This window comes from Papaver somniferum, chromosome 4, assembly GCF_003573695.1.
Source record: "Papaver somniferum cultivar HN1 chromosome 4, ASM357369v1, whole genome shotgun sequence".
NCBI classification, from domain to species: Eukaryota; Viridiplantae; Streptophyta; class Magnoliopsida; order Ranunculales; family Papaveraceae; genus Papaver; species Papaver somniferum.
The window spans coordinates 52,581,409-52,607,225 of record NC_039361.1 but is presented as its reverse complement, the minus strand read 5'-3'; the positions used below and the strand labels follow the sequence as shown (position 1 = coordinate 52,607,225).

At 36.3% G+C, this 25,817-nt stretch overlaps 1 protein-coding gene, 1 long non-coding RNA gene and 1 pseudogene across 2 annotated transcripts; all 3 read left to right on the top strand.

Annotated features, from left to right (window-relative positions):
- Positions 1 to 11,791: 11,791 nt before the first annotated feature.
- On the top strand, positions 11,792 to 13,367 carry LOC113275487. The gene is made up of 2 exons (XR_003323625.1): positions 11,792 to 12,020; positions 12,110 to 13,367. It is a non-coding gene; the product is annotated as an uncharacterized LOC113275487 (long non-coding RNA).
- A 1,080-nt stretch (positions 13,368 to 14,447) lies between these two features.
- LOC113275486 lies at positions 14,448 to 23,386 on the top strand (annotated as a pseudogene).
- A 278-nt stretch (positions 23,387 to 23,664) lies between these two features.
- Positions 23,665 to 24,740, top strand: LOC113273875 (protein MOTHER of FT and TFL1-like). Its single transcript, XM_026523464.1, has 4 exons — positions 23,665 to 23,930; positions 24,023 to 24,084; positions 24,194 to 24,234; positions 24,363 to 24,740. Exons 1-4 carry the CDS (start codon positions 23,697 to 23,699, stop codon positions 24,566 to 24,568), a joined length of 543 nt encoding a protein of 180 aa, XP_026379249.1. The 5' UTR covers positions 23,665 to 23,696; the 3' UTR covers positions 24,569 to 24,740.
- Positions 24,741 to 25,817: the final 1,077 nt, after the last annotated feature.

Here is a 25,817-nt window from a genome sequence, read left to right as displayed (position 1 = left end):
GAAAAACCCTGGGACCTAGTCCAAACTTGATCACCAAACTGTATTAAGTCGCTACAGACTCTAACATATTATCAATACTTCAGACTGGAATGTAGTTGAGACCGAATCCACCGTCACATTAATTTGGTTACAGTCGCGCTCCTTACGCCTCTTGAATCTCGCAAGATTTTGCGCACTTGATTCCCTAAGATGAGTTACTTTACAGCGTAAGAGTTGCTTCAACCTAAGTAAAGACTTTAAACTAATATTCTTCCCACAGAAAATCCTATATGTGAATTTCGTTTTGATCGTTAGATCAAGGTGAAATGGGAAATCGTTTTCAGTGGACTTGGTCTAGCAAACCTTAGAATCCGATACTTACGATTCCCAAAGAGCGTCCTAGATTATTATTCACCTCACAAGTAAAACCTACTCTGATTTCAACAAAGAATCGTTATGGAGAAATATGCTTACGGAATCACGAAGTTTGAGACGAAAAACTTTGTGTTTTTTATTTATCTTACCTGATCGGAGTGTGATCCAGCAATCACTCGCTAAACCTAAAAAGGTTTAAAGGAGAGGATGTATCTAGTTTACAACCAGGACACACAAGAAGAGTCGCAGGGATTCAAAAATCCCAGTTGCTTGAGGTTCTCCTTTTATAGACTTTCAAGATCGAAGGTTGCTTTAGATTTAAGCTACAATAGCTTTGGAATCGAGAAATCAACATCCACCGTTAGATGAATCTTCGACTTGAGAAATACTCAATAAAATATACATTCTGATTAGGATGAACTATAACCGAAGCGTGTTTAATGACTTGCTCAAGTATGGTTAGCCGAAACTAGCCAGACGAACCATAAGCTCAACCATTTTCATTTAATTCTTTAGACTTTAATCTTGAGTCACAATCATAGGTTATAATGTGATCAAATATGTCTAGAGGTGTTTTTAGAGAGTTATTCAAGTGTTGATTATCTCAGAGAAATAATTCTGATGCATATGATAATATTCGACTGGGTAAGTATGCATACTGGTAAATGTACTTACTTCCAGTTCGTGGGTCAGTTCAGTCATAATACGTGTAACGGGTATGTGTACCCTTAAGACAAAAAAAATTCAGTAACTTTTGGTATCCGTACTGGTACGTGTACCTTATTGATTTCACGAGTCAATAGAACTTTTTGGTATCCATAGGAGTGTGTGTACCCAAGGTCGTTTTCGAACTATAGCTACGCTGGTATGCACACTAGTATGTGTACTACGGCTCCGAAACTTTAACAGTTACGCTAGTACGTGTACTGGTATGTGTATTGTCATGTATCCAGATTTTCAATAGTTATGTATTTCTCTGATAATCGATTTGAAACATTCCCGAATAACATCAATGACACATATGATTGTTCCATGATGTTTTCAAATGATTAACTTGAATCATGATTTAAGTCATAAATAATAAATTTTTCTTAACCAAATTCATCAAGTTTTGAACAAATGTTCTTAAGCTTAGTCATTCATATTTCGAGAATAATTAACAAGATAAACTTTACTTAAAATTTCCATTGTACAATCCACTTAGTCATGCGACTTAGTCTCATAGATATAAAGGTAAAAACTTGAGTAATAGGTTGGTTCAATCTTCACATACCTTTTGTCGATGAAATCATTCAAATGTATTTAGTTGATCTTCTCCTTCAAATGGTAAAACGCAGTGGTGTCTGATACTGAACTACACACTTCTAATCCTAATCTGAGGCTTGACTAAATGTAGCTTAAAAATCAAGATATAGTTTTGATCAACTAAAATTGACAACAAGCTTGAGATAGCAACACTTGTGAGTTCGACCGAGCAATGCTCTGACACTAGTCTAACCTAACAAGTTGAATCTAGTAATCTAATCAAGCGACTTTGAATTTTGATACTAAAATATGATTACTACCTTGACGAACCAATATTTGTCGGGTTCAACCGAGCAATGATCTAACAACATGCTCGATGTCTATTTCCTGCTTGATGAATATACAACAAGATCACTAATGTTCACCAGAAAAATTACGATCTATTAGTCCAATACCTCAAAATTTTGTAGTTTAACAAAAAAAAAACGAGACAATTTACTTTAGTGATATTTTTGTCAAGAGTCTCCCAAATTTTGTTGCATCCTATATTAATATTATTTCAGAGTATTATTTCTAGTCTTATTATGAGCAGTAGCAACATCGGGTAAGAAAACGGGGTTTTTCTTAATAATGCTTTTAGGACCAATATTTTTTCCTCTAAGACTATAGTCCAACATCCCTTAAGAACCGGGCTATGATAACAAACTTGACTTTAGTTTCTTCACTATAACTTTTAATTTCTTTCTTCTCAATTATCCATTGCTTCAAGTTAACCCGTCATGCATTTGTAATTATAAATCCTTCAGCTCTGAACCAAACAATCCTAGCAATAGGGTAATCCAGAATAATGTGTTTTGCATATTTCATTTGTTGTATGCATTTACTAGGTTATATGTCATTTCTGTAAAGGTTTCTAGCAAATATTTTCTTACTTGGAATAATATCTTTTACACGCTTCCAAAGGAGTAAATTTATTCTTGGAATATTCAACATCTATATATGTTCCATATATTATAAATATGGTATTGGAAGTTACTAATTATATGATGCATGATATTGTATAAAGTGTAATAAGCATTTTTTACTGAAAATATCGATTCACGATTATTGTCCATATCAACTTATCTTTACTAATCCTTGGATCTTTCAAGGTGGGTTTTTTCTGGACAACATCATCTTAAGACAAACTTGTTACTGAATCTTGTTTACAGTGTGAGTAGTATGATCAATAAGCCCAGAGACCCATACTAAATCCATAGGATTTGTAGTTATACTTCTTGGAATTGAAGAAGTTTCTGAATTGTTAATCATGAAAAGGACAGGGTACCTAGTACACCATCATTTTTTTTTGTTTGTGGTCATGTATGGACTAATCTTGTATTATCTATACGTTCAATACGATGTACTCAAGATTGTAAGGTGAGGAATCCTGGATATGATCAATTAAGACACAGATCTACAAGGTCAACTTAGTTTGTAATTGAACTTTCAAGATCCAAATTCAATCAAGACATGAAAAATGCTTGTATGATTTGTATTTCAAGATATAAGTTCGACAAGAACAAGCCTCATAAGATATTTAATATCAAGCTATCTAGGTTAATTAACGTACTACTTATGTTATTTATATTTTACAGATAAAAAAAAAACGGATGGGAAAACACACAAAGAAACACCATAAATTTTTTTAATGATGAAACTTGCAATCTAATAGTAAACTCAGGGACCTCATCCAGCTTCAACACCACATTGTATTGAGCTACTATAAATACTAGTTTGCTATCCTACTGAATAGAATGTAGTTGAGACCAAATTAACTCTTCGAGCAGTTCAGCTTAAGTCGTGCTCTATTGTTCTCTTGGATCTTGCAAGAAGCTACACACTTGATTCACCTAGCTAACATCCTTTACATGCCTAGTATTTACTCCGCAGTCCTTCGTGAGGACTAGTGTTTTCCTGCCTCCAACATGACAGATAGTTGTTTTCTTGCAGATATGTATCAATTAAGGCATTAGAAATTTATTTTATTGTTTGTTTTCTTTCAAATATATTTCAATTAAGGTATTAGAAATCTATTTTCTTGGAGGATCTCCAAGTAAAGATATCAATCAAACCTCAACAGTTATAACAACTTACTTTCTTTAAAAGTTATAGAGATGCCTAATCGATTCTACCTCAGAAGATCATAGCATTGATTTCAATATTGCGAAACTACAAGGTGAGAGACGAAGAAATCCTTGTATAGCAGAAGACATGAACCTTTAAAATACACAAGAACTACCATGATCAAGATATTAATCTAGATAACAAAGACTTGTAAGGTAAAAGATAGTCGGTCGGGCTTCAATGTCATAACCTAATTATGTTTCACGTGGAAACCTAGATTTTTGGAGGATGACTCTTATAGCAACAAGATATACATCAAGCAGGGATTGAGAATCTTAGTTACTTAGAGTTATCTATTTATATTGATGAAAGATAACGCTAGGTTGCTTAAATTTCAAGCAACTATTACTTGTACTGAAAACAAGTTTATGAACTAGTTTATATGTTTAAAAATTACTTTGATCCCAAGCAAACAATAAGTTCTCTATAGAGATTAACCCAACGAATGGTAACCATGTAAGCATCCGAGGAGTATTTATTGTAATACAAAGAGGAACATGCACCCGCGTACTTATCAATTAAGGAGCGTGCACAAAAAGTTAGCTCACTAGTTAACCATTGTGGTTTGTGAACCATCAAGTAAAGTTGGAGTTCAGGAACACCCAAAATCCTGTATATTTTGCGAACTTCAAAAACTTAGTTCGCAAACTCTAGATATTATACCCAAAATGCAAAAACTTGGAAAATTAGTTCTGGAACTCGGTAAAAATTCACGAGTTCGTGAACATGGTAAAAAGTATATAACTCGTGAACTTTGTTGCACCTTGAAGTTCAGTAACATCTAGTTTATGTACAGTTCACGAACCATAATTTTCAGTTCACAAAATTTAATGCAACTTGATATATTAAAAAAATGTGAACATTGTTGTTAGAAAATAAAATTACTCTCAACCTCAAATGCGATAAATCCTATGAACATCGGTTTTTGAGTTTGTGTTTCGAGATTATTCAATTACAAGATTGAACTCGAAATTTCCTCATTGTAACTCACCATACTAATGTCGTACGATATTGCCTCAAAAGATAAAATGGCATAATGATTAAATAACATAGTCATTCCTTACATACCTTTGTTGATGAAGTTCCAGCCAAGATCTTCGTGCTCTTTGGTCTTCAATCTTTAAGGTGGTGTTTTAGGATTTTTAACTACCTAAATCTAACCGTAGTCGAGACTGACTTAGTAGACATACCAATACTTGTAGAATGGTTTATTTAATCTCAGTTCAGGTGATTTGAAAGCATGGGTTTTTTATACTTCAGTTTATAGGTGTCCAGCTGATTAATTTTGATGTATTATAAGCAGTGATGTCTTCTCAACATTGGTTGGAGTTGTTTGGCCTAGCATGTCTAGGCAACCTAGGGGAATTTTTAACCCATTATAAGAACTAGTTATTAGGAGGAAAATAAAGTCTTACGAGAGAAACAAATTTGGTAACAAGTACAAAAATTGATGTTTTATGGATTTCGATTCGGTATATGAACATGTGATTAAAACTAGATTAGTTAAGTGTCAGAAAAAAAAGTAATTAGCTATAAACATAAACTCATAAAAAATAAATTAAATAATTTGGAGAGAAAAAATAATTTCAATAATAATTTTAGGAGAGAGAGTGTCCGGTGATGTGGGGGTGACTTTTCTGGCGATTGAAAGTCCGGATTTTTCATCATGATTTTCTGGTGTTTTTAATCTTCTCACTCAGAAAATCAACTGAGGCACCAGACCATATTTATTTGTATATGATTAAAGAGCTTTCTTTTGAGTGTATGTCACCATACATTAATTCAGGGTAGAATGGTCAGCTACCCAACCTCCCACCAATAGAAGCACTATTTTTGATATCTTGAGTGCTAATTTTGTCAATCATGAGGGTGACGTCTATAGATGAAAACCCCCTTCTTGTAGTTTGATTTGCAGTTAACACCATTCTCTCTCTCACCAACAACAGATCCATAGAAACACCATCATCATCAACAAGTGGAGCGACATCAAAATCTACAAGGAAAGTTGAAGACGTTTGAGGTTTACAAGCAACAATACAAGGAAGAACAAATTTCATATCCGAGTAAAGCAACATACAATGAGCAGATTTTTAAATACATGTGAAGACTTACACATAAGGAGCGTAATTTATATCTAAGTATGAAGACTTATTTACAAGAGCGAAGAAAATCAAACGATGAGAGTTATTGAAGTTTATGATACGAAGACGATACAAGTTGTGAAGATCAAAGTGGTAAAGTACTTCTTTCATGACCATGTTATTTTAATTTCGTTACTATTTTTGTAGTTGCAATCTTTTTATCAAAAAGAAAAAAAAAAGAAAAAAAAAAGAAGAAAGAAAAAATACAAAAAGATTTGCATTTAGGTTGTTATTTGTTCAATAAGGCCATGGGAAAGAAAAATCTATAAAGAAATTTGAAGCTACAAGGAAATTGAAGAGAAAGAGTTACAAATTGTCAAAGTTTTATGAAGTTCAAGAGTTTATCATCAATAGTTGAAGACCGAAGACCAAGAAGATGAAGAAGACGAGCTTAAAACTACGTTTCTACTGGATGCTGTGAGAGTGGTGTTATCATCATTGTAATCAGATGTGAAGGTGGTAAGTACTCTGATCCTCTATTTTTAACATCAATGTTTCCAAATGATATCAATGTTTGAACGGTTGAATAATATCATTTCCAATAGTTGAATTAGAACATTGAGATAAACTACCCACTCACATTATTCGGTGGTCTTATACATCTCCGAATGTTCTCATTTTTGGTGGCTTATAAGAATAACGTGTCATCAAAAAACTAGTTTTAAATTCATTACCGATTGAGTTTGGTAGAATAAGTGACCCTTATTATAACCATGTCAATGGATCCTACCTCTTTTAAAGATATACCAACAAAGCTAACGGCGTATACCTCCAAATTTTGTAGTATAATTGATAACAATCATGACTAGGTAGCATGAGTAACTTTTATCTCCTTTCTTATTAGTTGTTGGAGAACCTTTGATCAAAAACTCTGTTAAATAAGATATATCACACATTACATATTGCTTCTGGCAACCCGAACTCTCGAAAGGACGGCCATAGAAAGGGTGAGATATCAGTGTAGATCCAATGACAATTGGGAAAACCCTTCTATCATTAGAAAATGGTCCAATTTTTTATCCCACTCGAAATTATCCTAAAAAAAAATCCAAGATGGACCTAGGGGTGAGCTTCTTATCCGTAGTCCAAGGATTTAACCGGGACCAACCATATTTTTACGGATGGATGCCCGGACCGTTCGCTAATGGGTTGGACGCGGATGAGATTTTTGAAATCCAACGGATTGCGAATTGGGTTCGGATGCAACTTTGAAAATCCGTTGAACATCCATATCCGTTAGATTAAGGACATTTATATAGTTTCTAGAAAATATATAGATAGTCTGGAATTTTTAAGGTGTTTGCTTGGAGTTTGTCCATGGCACTTCTATATTTATATCCGTATATAGAATTTGTAGGTTCTACAAGAAGTCATCCATATTGGTTTTATTTTTTCATTATAAATTTTAACTAACACAATCCATTGGATTATCCGCACCCTATCCGTTCATCCGTGCATCCATTGGATGTTGAATTGGATGCGGATGCCAAATTTGAAAGGTGAGAATGTTATAAAAGCCCCTACTATCCATGGATCTTTCAAAGATACCCTTATCCATTCTAGGAATTACTGGTTAATCCAGTTTTAGAAGAACCGCTTAGTGTGTGGTCCAGTACTAAAACAAATCTAATCACTGGTCCAAAAACATGTTTTTGGACCAGATTCTTTACTCGGTCGTCCAGAAAATGTGCGAGACGTTATGCTGATTTTTCTTAAATGCCGAAAATCGCCCTCTGTGTATAATACCAATAGAGATTGATATACTTCAGTTCTATACGAACAGAGTTCTCGGTCTCTTCTCTCATGATGGCGATTTCTCGATCTATTCTGTATTAATGGCGATTTTTGTTAGGTTTTTCAAATAGTTATTATGGTAAGTTAGGTTTTATCTCAATCTGATTTGTTTTTTTTCTTAATTTCTATTTTATTTATGAGTTCTGATCGAATTGGATCTATTTTTTTCTTTCTTTTTGTGATTCATAGATTCATACCTTGTTTTAGTTGAATTGGATCTATTTGTTTTGAATGAATTTGATTCTGAAATCGATAAAAGGTTCTTCCATTGAAGCTTCTTGAAGATGTGGAAAACTGGGAATTCGTTGACTTGCTGGTTTTCAGAACTGGGTCTTTTTTGCAGCACATATTAGTACTATTTGGGTTTCTTCGTTATATTGATATGTACTGCGAAAAATCAAATGTGTAAGAGATATTAGTAGTAATTGGGTTTCTTCGTTATCAAATGTATGATATCTGCTAAGTTTCCAATGGTACATGTCAATATGTACTAGGTTTTCACTCCTTACATATGAAATGTATTATATTTTCACTGTGTACATATCAATATGTACTATTGATAAGTACTAGATTTTTACTAATATGTTCTAGGTTTTTACTAAGTACATATTGATGCAATACTTATAAATATGTACTGGATAAACCCTTATAGTATGTGTTTATAAGAGCAGAATCACCTTTACCACCATTTTCAGGTGAAGAATGATGTCGTGTTGTGGGACAATTGATGAACATGATATAATTTTTAATAAAAATGAGGATAGGTAGTGAGAATATTATTCCCAAGACCAGGAAGCTTGCTGGGGAACCCTCATTGCCGGTTACAAGTACAATTTTTGGATCCAAAGAAGAACTAGGTTTCGCAAGAGGAATTATGATGAAGATGCAACAGAAGATCTATACTTGTCATTATACCAGACATTTCCATAGAAGGTCTCAAGGTTGCGAACTATCATTGAAAAACGAAGATTAGAGTTGTTGTTGAAGAACTATGTTTATTTTCCCTAGCTACTAGTAGAACTGAAAGAAACTTTTGCTAATATTAAGATTTTAGTTCTTTCGAATTGTTTTTCATAATGTTTTGGTACACAGACGTTTTCAACACTATAAGACAAGTGTAGGTATCTCCGTGTACTGAAAACTAGTTGACATTAGATTTTAGTTATGTATTAATTTTGTTGCGAGTACCTAATAAATATCGATATATACTAGCAGTATTTTATTGTATAAGAAAAATAGTTTGGTGCTTGTATACACTGTTTCAAAAAAAAAGTGCAGTATGTCTTCATTCAGTTTTATATCTGCAGTGTTGTATCATTGTTCAATATTATTAATTTAATTATATTAATATTTTGGCAGTACATATATCCGTGTACTATAAAACTTGGCGCGGATAAAAAAACTAAAACTCAGGATCATATTAGTACAAAAGGATCTGCAAAACAAAATTTGAATGTATTTCAATACTTCTCATAATAATATAACATACTAGTCTAAACTAAAAAAAGAGAATGAAGCCTAAAATACTTGCAGTACATATCTCCATGTAGTGTAAACCTAGTGTGCAAAAGAAAATTCTGCCAAAAACTATTTAACTTAGCCAGAGTATCAGACCCATTCAATTTTATGAGATAATTCCTCCACTCCGTCTCTCAACCTTGGTGCCTGCAAGTCTCTTAACCTCAACTGCAAGTATACCGCCATAGTTTGTTTTATTTCCATCCACATCCTGTCTTCAGCTTCCAAAGATGCAATCAAGAATCAATACTTAATCATTAGGAATTTAAAAGAGTTATTATTGAATCTTGGACATAATTACATTAATAAATGTATTATAAGAAAAAAAAAAGTAAAACTAGAAAACATCCAACATCAGTTATAAAGTAGAAAAATATTCAGCTTGAATACGCAGTATGTTTTTACAAGGTACATACAGCTGTTGGACCACCGATATTATGCTTTGTCAGGTCCATCACTATTTCAATTAATAAGCATAAAATAGTAGTTAGAAAGGTTGAAAAAAATCGTTTTAAGAAAAAGAAAAATATAATACTTATATATGGGAATTCTTCATCCGAATCAGAATTAGCAGCTTTGGCTTTTTTCATGTCATTGTCTGCTTGATTTAACAAAAATATAATAGTGCAAATCAGTAGCATAAACTAATAAGCTGGGAAATCACAACTGGGGTGTCTGCACATGAGCATAGATATTACCATTTAACATGTAATTGAAAACAAAAGGTTTTCTTCTTTTTTTGGTTCAGAAGGTCCAATTTAAGGGATTATAACAACAGTTATTAAAGGGATTCAACATGCAAATAAACAGATGATAATTTATCAAAGAATAATAATCTCACAGTTATTGAGAAACGAATGATTACGAGGGGATGTTCCGCCCCCTCGACCCCCATAAACCAATGGGGAACAATCAGAATATGTACCTATTATTATAAAATACTGTTTCAGACGAGAACAAACTGCTGGATCTAATGCAGGTTATGAGCAACAAGGTCTACTTGTATTTAAGCATAGATTACATCCTGATATGTACTGTACTAACACATATGAATGTTACATTTTGGTATTCAAGAGTGCATAATAATCATAAACATCAACGATTTTTTTTCCCTAAGTCATGTTGATATACTATACGTACGATCATAGTCAGTCATAAACTACTGTACATATCGACATGTCCCAATAGTTTTTCCATAAGTACATATTGATATGTACAGTAGGATCATATTTGGACAGAAACCATGATAGAGGTTTATACAGTACATATCATTATGCATTGCATCAACTAGTCACACTTTCCCTAAGTACATATTTAAATGTACCGTATGATCATATTCAAACATGAATTAGGAGTTTATACAGTACATTCACAAAAGCTACATAAATCAAAATAAAAACTGAAAACTCCTAAAGTAATATTAAAAAAATCACATCTTGCAAAAACTGAAAACCTATTTTTCATTACATATGTATAAACTAGGATTTTACCATGTACATATCAATATCCACCGTTACAATCAACACAAAATTATGTACCCGGTAATACATATCAATATGAACTAGTGCTTATTCAATCAATATGAACTAGTAGTATTCAAAAATTGTGTTACTATTAGACAAATATCATACATATTGATATGCAATTGTCCTACATATTGATATGTTGTGTTAAATTACATACAAAACAGATGTACTCTTAGATCATACAAAAAACTTTAACCTAACTATCAGACAATACATATTGAAATGTACCTTTTAAAAGTGAAATTAGAAGCGATTTTAGATTTGTACCTTTTTGGTGAAATTGTTTTCATCCCTTTTGTTAGTGAAGGAGTAATAACGTTTTGCATTCATTTGTTGTTGTTGGTGAAGGAGCAACAACGTTTTCTCTTCCATTTGATTGTTGGTGAAGGAGTAACAGGAAACCGAATCATAAAATCAGATCAAACGAATCTCCATTAGAGCAACTACCTCAATCTCTTCTTCTACGATTTTTTCTTCTTGTTTTCACCATTTTTTTTCGTTTTGATCTGATTATTCATTTGATTTTCTGATGGTTTCAATAGATCTTTGTGATGATTTCATCAAATCTAGGGTTTTCTCGTTGATTTTCTTATGTTTTGATTGATTAAGAAGATCAATTACATATGATGAGGTAGCAGAGAATGACAGGAAGTAACAAAGAGAAGTTTTTTTAATGGAAGAAACATAGAGAAGTTGTTTCTCTATTATCCGCACACAAATTAAGAAGGGCACTCGAGTCTTTTTGCAAGACCGTGATTTTTTTTGGACCTCCGATTAAATATTTTTTCTGGATGGACCACAGATTAAACGGATCCGGATTTTCTGGACCAACTAAGAAATTTCTCTTATCCATTTATGTATTTGCCCCTAATGGCATAATTGAAATTTTCAGTGAAACCATAAACCATATAATTCCTTTTTTAACCTTCCACCATCATTCTTCGTTAACTCGCAAATCTCAGAAAAATGCTCCATCTCTCCTACCACCACCATCTGCATCTCTCCCACCACCGTCACCATCTCCATCGCCGCCACCGTCACCGTCTCAATCACCGCCACTATTATCAGCAGATCTTTTACATATTGGACGTTCGATTTTTAACAGATCTATAAATCGAGATTTAAGTTTTCGACTTCAACCAAATCTCGAAATGAAACTTCATAAATATCATCAAGAGATTTTCTTCTTCCCATTTTAACTGTAATTTCAACATCAAATGAAGATTAAAGCGATTGAGATAGAATGTTAGGTTTTTGATTTTGGTTTCGGTTTCTGGTAAGTATAGAATTTGATTTTGACGATGGAGACGCTGATTAATAATGTTTGAATTATTGTAGATGGGATCTTACGTTTTGTCAAAACAGGGACGAAACTGAGTTGCTAGTGTTGTCTCTGATGATGAACAAGGAGGAATGAAAAGACTACCGTTGATGAATTTGATGTTACGGTTTTGATCCATTTCAGAGAGGGAAAGTTGCTGCGATTGATGTTGTTGATGGATTGACGAGATTTAAGAAGAGTTGAGAAGCAGGTTGCAGTTGAATTTGATGGGGTTTACATGGGATTTGAGTGGGAACTGTTGTTTCCATGGTTGATTTTCAATGATTTTATGAAGAGAATGAACTCAACTGATAGAAGAGATTGATGTTGGTGTTTCTGAGATGAATCTCAAGATTTTTTGAAAATGGGTTTGAGATGGATCTGTGTTTGGCAGATAGATGACTCAAAATTGGAGTTGGTTTAACAATTGGAGATGGTGGTATTGGAGAAGAAACTGAGAATGTGGAGGTAGAGTTGCAACAGTTGTTGCTATACAGTGCTTGTGCATGTTATATTTGAAGCTGCAGAGTGGTCGAGGCTGTTGTCGTTGTTGGTTATTGCAAGCAACTGTTGCAGGAAATGAACTTGTGGAGTTAGAAGGAAACAATGAGGTTTTTCTAGGATGGATGGTGGTGCAGGTCTTCTGAGATTGCAGGTGTATGTTGGAACGTATGAATTGCAGGTAGTGAAACCTCGAAACGATTAGAATGAAGGGTTTGTAGTGGTGTTTTTGGAGATTTAGGAGATGACTTGTGATGGAGATGTTTTTGATGATTTTGATATACCTGTAGTTGTTGAGATGGGTTTGATAGTTCGAAGGGATGAGGAACACTTGGTTGCAGGGTGTAATCGTTACTGCCTGTATGAATGATTACAGGGTAAGAATGATGCTGAGAGCTAGTTCTGTAGGTGATTCAATGGGTTGGTTATGAAGCTACATGATTGCTACAGGATTGCAACAGAAGAGCGTACTGAAATGAGTTTAGATGTTGGTTCTGGTGGTTATATATGTTGTGTCATGTGGTGTTGTATGAAGATGGTGACTGATGTTGATTTAGTAGGAGGTGTTGTTGCTTTACAAGAGCTGACAAGACTGAAATCAATCTTGAACTGAAATCGGTGATGCAGTGGGCAGGTTAAGAAGTTGTTGTAAGATCCAGATTTTGTTTGAAGCCAGGGAATGAGTTAATGAGCTGGAATTGTAGTGACTGGTACTGGTAAATTGTGGTGGTGATCAAATGGAATGTGCTGTTAAGGTTGTTACTGTGATTGTTAGTACATAACCCTGCTATAGTATTGTTTGGCAGGCAGAAAAAAACATGTGGTGTTATCGGTGACGCTGGTGATAATGTAAACTGTGGTGTCATCAAATGGAATGTGTTGCGGCGGAGTGCCATGGGTTTGTTGGTTGTCTATGTTGTATCCTGTGTTGCAGTATGGAGTTGGGGATGCTGTGGTTGCTGGTAGTAACTGAAATGCAAAAGTCAATTGGTTGAGGAGATGAAAATGCTAGATGGTGATTATGGGAGATGATATTGCAGGTGATTATAGTAATGATACTGCTAAGATGGTGGTTATGGTAGAACTGAAGTTGAGTTTGTGAGATGAACTGATAAGGGTTGCAGTTGTAATGGTGCAATGATGGAATGCTTTCTACTGCTGGGTTTGTTGAGGTTATAGTGCAACTGCAGTTAGGAGATGTGGCTGATGGCCTTGCATTGGAGATGTTGATGTTAAGAGGCTGAGAAGATGATATTGCAGGTTTGTTGAGCTAGATTTTGGGGACAACTTGATTCCAGATTGGAGGCAACTTGAGCTAGTTGATTCCATATTTAAGGAAACTTGAGCTAGTTGACTCCATATTGGGAGGCAACTTCAGCTAGTTGATTCCATATTTGAAGACAACTTCAGCTAGTTGCCTCCATATTTGCCTCCATATTTTGAAGACAACTTGAACAAGTTGCTTTCAAATATGGAAACCACTTGAGCTAGTTGGCTCGAGATTCAAAAACAACTTGAGGTAGTTGCCTCAACTTTTGGAAACAACTTCAGCAAGTTGCCTTCAGATTTGGAGACTACTTCAACAAGCTGACTCCACATAGTGGTGGTCGAATTGGTGGTTGCTGGTGGTGATTGGCGGCGGCGGCGCGTGGTGGTGATTGTCGGTGGTGGTGGACAGTGGCGCTGGTTGTCGGTGGTGGTGGTGGTGGTTGGCGGCGGCGGTGATGATTGGTGGTGGAAGGAAATGGTGGTGCTGGTTAGCGGCGATGGTGGTGGTTTGCGGTGGTGGACAGTAGTGGCGGTTGGCTGTGGTGGACATTGGTGGTGGTTGGCGGTAGTGGTGGTTGTCGGTGGTGGCGGCGGAAAGTGGTGGTGGTTGGCGGCGGTGGCGGAAAGTGGTGATGGTTGGCGGCGGTGACGGGAAGTGATGACGGTTGGAGGTGGCGGCGGTGGTGGTTGGTGGCGGTGGACAGTGGTGGTGGTGGTTGGCGGTGGATAGTAGTGGTGGGCAGTAGAGGTAGTGGTTTTGAATAGTGGTTAGTAGTTTTGTATATACAGTATATAAAAGAGGGTATTTTAGTAATGTATTAAGTTTAGGGGTATTTGTAAAGTTTATAGGGGTATTTTTATACGGGCCTCATAATGTTCCCATTTGAAATTCATGGTAAATCAGATTGGATGGGGATGAGGTAAAAACCGGTCCATTCCCCCTTGCTCACCATAGATGGATCTATTCATTTCATCATCCAATCCGTGTCGTAATTGGGTTGATGAAGCAAACATTGGGCTGACATATCATGCCCTAACTACGTGTCAGTCTATAACCTTGAGGCCAGGCAACCGTCGATGCTGTAGATTTTCCCCCCTCTATCTCCCTCCTAATTCCTACACACTACCCATTTGCTCAAAGCTTAACCTCGAGTCCGTCGAGAGTGAGAGACGAACCAGAACTACAACAACAAGAGTTCTTTTACCAGCAACTCAGACAATACTTGATCAAATCTAGGGTTTCCAAAATTCATCTTTCTTTTCCATCCAAACAGGTAATCTTTACTCTTTATCATCACTACTTACTTCGCTTCTCCATTTCTTCACATACAATTTTTTTTTTTTTGGATTATTAGTTAAATTGAATGCTTTGATGGCCTCTGAATCCACTGTCTTCTTTTCATCAGGGCATGTTGTTCTAGGATCTTTGATATCCTCTGAATTCCATTTGGTTATTTGTATTCTACAGGTCTGGTTCAATCCCAATTTTCCATGTATTTATGTGGGCAGTGCCTTTACATGGCACTGACAACATCAGTTGTGCGTTGTTGCTCGGTAAGTGAATTCATCTTGTCTTATTGGTGTTATAGTTTTAGTTGTCAATGCTAGTGTTACTATTATAACAATTTGAATACGTTTATGAATTTTGTAAAAAATAGATCTATTCAGTTTGTTTAGGGGGGTAAAACGCTGAAAAAAAATCTCAATTCTATTTAATAGATTGTGGTAGCTGCCCTACCTATGTAGTTCTATCAAATTCTTGTGCTAGTCGATTGACTTAATGGTAGAAAATTAGTGATTTTGGATGTGTTTGTTTGTGGATGTGTGTAAAGATATCCAACTTACAACCACTAGCCATAGAGTGGAGTGGCTTAAGATCACTGTCCATGCGAGACCGTTCTGAACAATGTGCATCTACTCTGCTTAACATAATGATTTGCCACCATTGTCAAATTTCATTTTAATGATGTGACAAGACCACTCCATTTGCATAGCTTCATTTTTTCTAATATTGTATCAACAGTTCAACTCTGTAGAACCTAAATGAACCAGTTTTATTTTCAGTATTTCAATGAGAAGAACTTTAAAAGTGCAAAATCAGTCGAGGCAGAGAAAGGATACACGAATGCAATTGGTAGAAATATGTGGTAGGCTAGTCATGCTTTGTTATACATAATTGTTTATGGGTTTAAGCTTGAGAATTAGGAATTTGGTTCACCATGCTGATCAACTACTTGTCACAGAATTAGCAGTATTGTTCGCTCGAAACTATCCAAGTTGTGTTCTCGATCAAACAATGAGGGTGCTCAAAAGCTATTGCAGGAGATGAACCATTATGGCACTGCAAGCACCTCAGATCGTGCGAAGTTGTTGAGTAAGGTATTAGTTCCGTATTATCGCGTTTCTTCTGCTAATTTGAACTACCATCCACACACGCACAAAACATGACAAATTTAGTCATAGTATTTGCACATATGTACAACTGAGAAGTTCTGATAATGAAACTGATTCAATCAAAATACAAGATCAGATGTATTTGTTTTTGTTTTTTGCATATCCTACTGTGCTGGTCAGTTGGTTCTTTAAACTAATTGGTAGTTTAATCATTTGCTCTAATTGGTTCGCTATCAGTCACTCATGTAGTGACCAGGAAAAGTGGTAAATAGTAAGTGATTGTCGCATGCGATCTAGCTTGCTAGATAAAAGAAACTATGAATTTGAAGGTGTTGCACTGCATATCTTGAAAGAACATGTTCAATTTATCATGAGTCGAAGTGCTTATTTGCCTGGCGATGCTTCAGTATATCTTATTATCTTCATTTCTTGATATATACATTTGAGATTGTGCTTATTCTTTCATTGAGGTAGTTTAATGGCGTTGTTATTCTTCACTAGATTTTGCATTCCATTTTTATTTTTTTTGAATTAATTCCATGATGTTGCTTATTTCTTGCTTTGTTTCACAGATTTCCGTTTGTTTGGGTTATAAAAGTGTGAAAGATTTACTTGGAAATGAAAATTTCCTGGCAAAATCAGTTGTAGATCTAAAAGATGGGGTAGACGACTTAGGGTTTCTACTGACCTGCGAAAGATTTGCATGTATCACTTTGGGTAGTGCTTCACCAATTGAATTGTATGGCGAGATTAAGTCGGGAGGAAATCAGTTACCAGCTCAAAGTGATAAGGTTTTCCCAAGTTCTCCAGGTGGGAAATTACTTAATCAAGAGGGACAGAACCAAAAACCGCATTCTTTGGGCCCTCCCATTTCTGATGAAAAAATATCTTCACTAGAGGATGAATCTTCCGATGCGTTTCTTGCACTTTCTGAAGGGCAGTCTCTTGACGTAGAGAGACTGAATGAAAGGTCGTCTCTGGCTCTTCCCATTTCTGATGATAAACTTTTTTCATTAGAGGAGGGAACTACTGATGTGGTTCCTTTATCTCCTCCTCCCCAAAAGAATTTGATTCATAAAGCTACTGCAAAGGAGTCTCACATTAATTTGGTCAGGGAATCTCAACAAAATACATCATTGCCCAAGTTGAATCCTGACACTCCTCTGAGCAGTATACCAAGATTAAGTAGCAGACAGTGTCAGCAGCTTGAAAAAGTTAGCTTTCACACGGTTGATATCTCTGAACCTTACGCAAATAGTAATTTATTATGTATTCCTTGCAAGAAGGCTTGTGATTACTGATCAAAAGTGCGAGGCTTATGATCACGTTTATCATTTGCTTCATTACAGGTGAGAAAGTTGCTAAATCATTTTCCTCGCACATACGCCGATCTACAAAATGTCCAGGGTGAAGTTGACGAGGGTAACTATTTGATATCCACAGGGAAAGTCATATCTTCAAGGTAAATTAGATTCTCCATTTTCTGATGCTTTTGAGCTGATCTACATTTAAGTTAGGGCAGCACAATTTGCTCTTTTTAGTAGTTATGGTTTGATCTTGATATTATTATTTCGGGGGAGATGATAAAATTTCGTTATGTTTGGGAATCCTTGAAAATTGATTACTTGAGATGTTCTTTTGTGCAGGGGGATTAGAGCGAGTTCGTTTCTCTCATTCCTAGAGGTTATCGTGGGTTGTGAAATTAGAAATGATATATTAGCATCTAGACGTGGTCATGATGATGATCATTCTGGTGATACTACAAAAAGAAAGATGGTTTATTTGCATCTAAAGAAATTCTTCCGTGGTCCTCGATTTACCAACCAGTATTTTCTAGATATCATTCAGTCCAAGCATAAAGCGGGAGATTTCGTATGTGTTACTGGTAAGGTAGGTCTTCCCTTTGTTTTCTGTCATCTGTGTTGCATTTTGAAGCGGATACAATATGAAGTCAGTCTGTTTTTCTTTTGTCTTTGTTCGCACCCAAGCTTAAGTTTTCTGCTCAAGTTTGGCTTGGATTTTTCTGATTTTGACTTTGGCCTTCGTGGACTCTTTCTTTTACGAGGTCACACATGCTTCGGTCGGCCGGACTTGGCATGTTTATGAATTAGCAAGTCAAGCACACCTTTAGACTGTAAGGATTTGCACTACTTACTTAATATCAGTTTTAGAAACTAAATAATATCTTAAAATCTTCAAAAAATACAACGTATAGTAGAGCTTAGAAAGAGTTGAGGTAAATACAACCTGTTCGTGACTTTTACAAGCTTAACACCATAGTTCTGAAGCTATTGTTATGTTCGGCAAGTCGAACTTGGGCGATCTGCAGACGAGTCTAACTCGAGCTGTTTTGAGAACCGATTTACAAACCCTACATGCATAGTTCAGAAAATCTCCGGTATAGGAAACCAAAATATATAAACAAAATGGCAAAAAACTTCAAATTTTTGTGAAGGGGAAAGGGGAAGGGTTATCGAGTCTAACCAGATAAGGAAGTCAAGCCACCTACATACTTCTGTTGGTAGCTTCTCTTAAGCTTCTTAGATGACACTTGTTTTAATTAAAAAGTTGCTAAACAATTATTGTCATTTGTAAATCTTGGTATTGCGGTTGTTGGTGACACATTCATTTGATGTGATGCAAAGAGCTTTTTGGGATGCGAAGAATATCTCATCTTTTATTTTTCACTCGGATGACAGAATCTGCTGTTCAAGTTTAAGAATTTTCTATTGTTTTTATTATTAACATTGGCTCATGTGTTCCGATAATTGTACTCCAGGTCAAGTTAATGCCTGCCAAAGATCACTATGAGTTGAAAGAATACAATATTGACATCATTCAAAGTGAGAAAGAATCATCAGTTCACGGAGAAGGAAGGCCATATCCTATATATCCATCAAAAGTAGGCTTGACTCCAACTTTTCTTAGAGAAACCATTTCCAGGTGAGTTCCTTCATACTTGCAGGTATTTTTTCTCTGACTGTCATCATTTCTCTTACCTTTCTTTCAAGATGTCTTAGTAAGATGTGATAAAGGCATGGTTTTGCATTTTTTATACGCTCTTATAGTTGAACTGTTGCGAACCATTAACTGTCTGCCTTACCTTTCTATTTCTTTTACGTGTCCAGAGCCTTGCAATCATTATCAACAGATATAGATCCTCTTCCCAAAAATATCTGTGAGGAGTACGCATTATTAGGTCTTCATGACGTAAGTTAAATTGTTGAGTTTGTTTTAATGTGTTTCTGGTCATGCTCCATGTTTTTAGCTCATGGTTTTGTAATTCAAGTTGGTAACTTTCACTACACAAATGGCTCCTCTTAGTGTTTTATCTAGCATAGTAACTGACTCTGTCCTATCAAATACTTTTCAAGAAATAGGGGAATTTAAAAAAGTGTCTGATAAATGGAGAACAAGGCTTAGAATCTTACACATAGTCACTTTAGTTAAAAAAAAAAGTTGTTAGCGGTTTCTTATTTTCAACAACCTCGAAGCTTATATGGTTCTTGTACAAAGTAAATCCTTAGTTCATGACCATTGATTAGGATTTAGGACTAACCCCTCTCAATGAAAGCTATTGGAAAAAGTTTAATGAAGTTAGTCAACCAACACGTGTAAAACATATAACTAAATTTTTCTACGAACTAGCAAGGTTTGGAGTAGCATCTACTGTTTTCCAGATTGATATAGTGGAGGTAGGGAGATGACAACCATCTACAATAAACTTAAAAAGTATGTGGGTATTACCAGGTTCTCAATTCAGTCAAGCGGAGTTGTGTGTTTTTATATGCTGTTTGCACAAAAAGTGAATCCGAGGGACCTTCTAATTATGGTTGCAGGAAACATCAAATAACCATACTGCCATTGCAGAAAATAGAGACCATGCATGATAATTAAACTTACAGTTACGTGATTGGTTAAATTCTTCTACCATGGTTCAAAGGACTCAAAAGAAGCTGATTTAGCTCGCAAGCGGCTAATATTCGATGACTTCTTCTATCTTCAGGTGCACTTCATGCTGCAATTATTAAGCTGTTTGCAAATTTTCAATCAATTTACTGCCTCAGTTTACCCCAAAAAAACAATGAGACAGTGGGGAACTGCTTATGAGCGTATATTAGACAGTCATCCTATAAAAATTGCAATGACTCTGTTTTCCTGTACAAGTTTTTCTACTTATTGGAACAAATGATGTTGTACTTGAAGGGTAATTAGTTCTACTTAACGTAATTATTAATTTACTGCAGTTGGGACGACTGTTTCAAATGGTCGAACCGCTTGGATCATGGATAGAAAGAGATGAATTGTTGTATAGTTATAGAAAACATGGACCTGATGCTGCTGTTGCTGAAGGGTGGTCCAGCCTCACCAAGAAGTTTGTGGAGGCTCTTCCGTATAAACTTACACCTAGTCAGCTAAATGCAATCTCAGAAATTATTCGGGATCTGAAGCGTCCAGTTCCTATGAACCGGCTTGTACAGGTGTGGTACCTGGCAACCCTTTCTTGTATCTTTTGTTTACTAAAATGTTGAGATAACTTATCCTATACGAGATTAGTTGTTAGTGCTCCTGGAAATTCCTTAGCCTGAATATGCACAATTGTACATAGGCTTGTGCAACTCCATAACCCGCCAAGTGTGAGATTAGAGAAGTTAAAAGATCTTATTGGAGGGCTCATAACACAAAACTTGTCATGACATATATTTTATCCAGCGGATGAATAACATGTGAAATGATCATGGTATTCCAGGGAGAAGTTGGATGTGGGAAAACTGTGGTTGCTTTTTTGGCATGTATGGAGGTTGTTAGTTCTGGTTTTCAGGTTTGTTGCATTCACCCCTTTCTGTATTACAGAATTATGGATCAATCATTGATAAGATTTTGTATAATTACAATAATATGTTTTACATTCATCTCCAATCTTGCTACTGCAAACTTTTCATCCAATTTTTAAGGGATTCACTGAATGAGTTCGAGTTGTATGTATTTGGTCCTAACTGCAGGCAGCTTTCATGGTTCCAACTGAACTGCTCGCAATACAGCATCATGAGCACTTGCTTAAGTTGCTTGAGAACATTGAGGACCAGTCTAAACCTTCAATTGCTCTACTAACTGGTTCTACCACAGCAAGACAATCGAGGATAATTCGTCAGGTATGTACTGTTTCTTATTTCTTTATCGGTGGATCGCACATAGTCTGAAATTCTTATTTCCTACAGGGTCTCCAAAATGGAGATATCTCGTTGGTAATTGGGACTCACAGTCTATTTGCCGACAAAGTGGAATTTTCAGCTTTACGTATTGCTATAGTAGATGAGCAACACCGTTTTGGTGTGATCCAGAGAGGAACTTTCACTAGTAAGGTGAGACCTTTTGGTTTAGCATGATAATTTAATATAACCCGATTAACTTCTTTTCTGCTATTTATATATCTTTGCCTATTATAAGTTAGGCAATGTTGGTAGCTTGCTCTCATGGAGGCACACATGCTGTGAGGTTAAAAAATAATTTCTTCTGACTGTCGATAGTCGTACAAGGCTGTATATGGTCAAAAGTTAAACGGATGGACTGGTTTCTGTTTTAATCATCATTGGGGAGTAAAATAAAGCTTCTAAATTCTGCAGTTATATATGGGATCTGGAAACGCAAAGATGAGTGAGAACGCGGCTTGTTCACCCAAAGACGAAGTCTAGATGGCCCCTCATGTTCTAGCCATGTCTGCCACACCCATTCCAAGATCACTTGCTTTGGCATTATATGGAGACATGTCTCTCACCCAAGTACATTGTACTTTCCTCATTGATAAATGTATCTACTGGATAAATAAATTATAATGAATCATCTGATGGTAACTTTTTTATTGTTGATAACAGATTACAGATTTACCTCCTGGGAGAATACCAGTAGAGACATTTGTTTTGCAAGGGAACAGTGTTTGTGATGATAATGTGAATCAGGTGATTTAACTAATTTGGCTACTTGATTATATGCTGTTAATGAACTGAAACAAGTGAGGTGGGAACTTTAGAATCTTTATAGAGTCTGACCGATCTTTGTATGCAACAGATGATACGGGATAAATTAGAAGTAGGAGGAAAGGTTTTTATTGTTTATCCAATAATAGAAACATCTGAGAAGCTACCACAGGTTCGTGCAGCTGCAACAGATTTCGACACTGTATCGTGTTTTTTTTGAGGTTTACAAATGTGGTTTACTACATGGAAGAATGAAAGGTGATGAGAAAGAAGAAGCTCTGCAGAAGTTTAGATCTGGTGAAATTCGTATACTGCTTTTGACTCAAGTGATTGAAATTGGAGTTGATGTTCCCGATGCATCCATGATGGTTGTTATGAATTCTGAGAGATTTGGATTTGCACAGCTGCATCAACTAAGAGGCCGAGTTGGACGAGGATCGAGGAAGTCGAAGTGTATATTTCTTTCATCTACGGCTAGTGGTATAAACCGATTGAAGACCTTAGCAGAATCATCTGACGGATTTCACTTAGCGAATATGGACCTTGCTCTTCGTGGTCCAGGAGATTTGCTGGGTAAGAAACAGTCAGGACACCTTCCAGAGTTTCCTATAGCAAGGTTGGAGGTTGATGGAGCTATTCTTGAAGATGCACATATTGCTGCATTGGTAATCTCTGTGCCTCGGTCATTTTTATTTCTTATATACTATACTGTATTGCATCTTCCATCAGATTCCATATGTGGGCCATTTGCCCTTGCCTTCTCCAAATTTAACTTTTTTTCTTTTTCTTGGCTGCATAGCTAAAACTTATGATTTCTTACATCTTTCTGATCTTTCCATTTTGTAGCTTCCATGTTTGCGTCTTAGACCATCCATGTTTAAATGTTAACAGGACTTATTTGTTTCCTTGTTTTGGCTTCTTTGCAGAAAACTTTGATTGCTTCCCATGATCTAGAGCAATTTCCAAAGCTGAAAGCTGAACTTAGCATGCGACAACCACTCTGTATTCTAGGCGATTAATTAATCTTTCTGCCAGTTCACGAGTAAAGCTTGTGTTGTACATTCTTGTATGATTTTGATTGGCGGGATAATCTTAACCTTTTATTTTTTATAGTTTGGTGTACTGAATTTGTACAAATTCAACACCAAATCCTAACGGAAAATGAATAGTAACGCCGGTTCTTAAAAGTACACAGTCCCATATGGTAGCTTATTTATTTATTAATTAGCTACCCCAAAATTGGATCTTCCTTGCTGAAGGACCGTAATCTGACCCTAGCGCGGTATAATAGTGCCTAGTGCCAGTGTTGCTTCTGGCCTCCTCTTTTGAGTTCCCATGCAAGTACAAACAAGTACGTGTCATACAATGATGAAGATGAGATGAATTATCTCCTTTAAGTTGCAACACGTGTGGCAATTTGACACCTATGTTTTTCAATAACAAGCCGTCGGATCGTTTCTCTCAGTCTAGGTTTCTTGTAGGTCTCCTGTGGATGATGGCCGGCACTGATGATTCTAATAACAATTGGGTGGATCCAAGACAAGTTGATCCACTAGTGGTTGGGAAAGTGATAGGAGATGTAGTTGACATGTTTGTACCGAGATTAAACATATCTGTTTGTTACGGCTCTAAGCATCTCACTATTGGTTGCGAAATTAAGCCTTCCGTTGCTGTTGATCCTCCTAAAGTTCAGATTTCTGGTTCTCCTCAACATCTCTATACGCTGGTAGTACATGTTAATTGCTCCTTTCTTATTGAGGAAATCCACATAGCCTACATCTTTATTCTGCGACTCACTAGCGCTTCATGTACATGCAGGTGATGGTAGATCCTGATGCCCCTAGCCCAAGCGAACCCACCATGCGAGAGTATATTCACTGGTAATCTAAGCAATCTTAAATATGCTTACTGATAGCAGGGTTAATACTAGAGTCATCCAATAATTTTGCCAAATGATCATCTTATCGAGTTCTTGCGAATTATTGGCAGGATTGTAGTGGATGTTCCAGGTGGTACAAGCCCATCCGAAGGTTAGTCAATTTAAATCTATCCATCAAACTTAAAAGCACTGATCTTGTTTTTTCATTTAGGCACATATATCTTGTTACAGTTCAAATTTAGTTTTCGTGTTTCAAGTTGATATTTTTACATTGCCCAGGGAAAGAGGTAGTAAGATACATGGGGCCAAAACCACCAGTGGGGATGCATAGGTATGTGATGGTGGTGTTCATGCAGAAGGGCGAGCTTAAAATGGTTGTGGAGGAACCTGCGTCCCGCGCACACTTTAACACTGGGAACTTTGCTCAACAGTATGATCTTGGAATACCTGTCTCGGCTTTCTACTTCAACTCTCAGAAAGAATGACCTGCCACTGCGGGCCATTAGCTAGTGAATAAGTAAGCTTAAGTAGTTTAATGTAAATACCTTGCTTGTTATGTAAGTGGGAGCTATTTTGCCAGATCCTTGGTTGCCCTTGAAATAATGTGTGTAGAACTCATTCCTTGGTTTGAAAATAGTGTTTAGAACTTGTGTTTTATGCTCCCTTTCATCTCATCACAAGTGGATGCCTACTATATGCCCATTTACTTGTATATGTCCACTCGACTTATCATAAGTCGCCAAACTGCGATCACGCCATATATGTATGCTTTCTCCTTGCTGCACCGTATTTCCACAGCTTTCCCAGGTACCCACTTGCTTTCTCCTTGCTGCACCGTATTTCCACAGCTTTCCCAGGTACCCACTTTCTATGATAATATCAGCGTCCTCCAATATACAGTAGTTTTGCCAAATAATTGTCCTATTCTTCCAGTTCTTGCGAATTCGTCAGGATTGTACTAGATGTTCCAGGTGGTACAAGCCCATCTGAAGGTTAGTCAATTTACAAGTTAAAAGCACATACTTAAAAGTTGGGTCGAATGTCCACAGTGTGTGTTAATCTGATATTGATTTAATTTGATTTTCACTTGCAATACGCACATGATAAAAAGTTATTCTCTGAATTACAATGAAGTAAGCAAGATGGCCAAGTCAGTTGCCGTCACTGAGTGACGTGGTATGGCTGGCTCCGAGCGATTCACGTAACTGTAGCTCTGTAAGGATGTGCCCTTGAATTTATTTTACATGTACTTCTTTAACTCCATGCGCTTCCAGAAAAAACTCCACCAAGCACGGTTGACAGTCCTGTTACTGGACAGTCTATTCTTGTAGTGTTTGTTCTTTGGAAGTAGAGAGATGACATTCGCTGTAAGAGATGGATGCACCTATGAACAGAATCTAACTTTCACCGTTGCATTTGCACATCTGAAAATTAGGGAGAGGGAGGGAAAATGAAATCACCTCTGGTCAATACTACTTGCATCTTTGAATCCGTTCGTCTGGGATTCATATGGACTCTTAGTGGGGCACCAAGGAGCAAGGAGAACCCCAACCTATATTGCATGGCAGGATGAAACTGGAACTTTAGCGACGCAAACTCTTTCTTAATTGAACTTTGCCTTTATCAAAAAAACAAACAACTTCAGTATGCAACCTTGATCTCAATGATGGGTCGTGAAAAATTCAGAAGACTGCAAAGGTCCAAGACTTGCCGAGTATCCAATCTCTTTAGCTG

Bases quoted from the DNA above. Each gene is read 5' to 3' on its own strand.
- LOC113273875 (XM_026523464.1), top strand. From the start codon at position 23,697: ATGATGGCCGGCACTGATGATTCTAATAACAATTGGGTGGATCCAAGA. The intron at 23,931-24,022 runs GTAGTACATGTT...ATGTACATGCAG, and splicing joins CTCAACATCTCTATACGCTG to GTGATGGTAGATCCTGATGC. The intron at 24,235-24,362 runs GTTAGTCAATTT...TACATTGCCCAG, and splicing joins TGGTACAAGCCCATCCGAAG to GGAAAGAGGTAGTAAGATAC.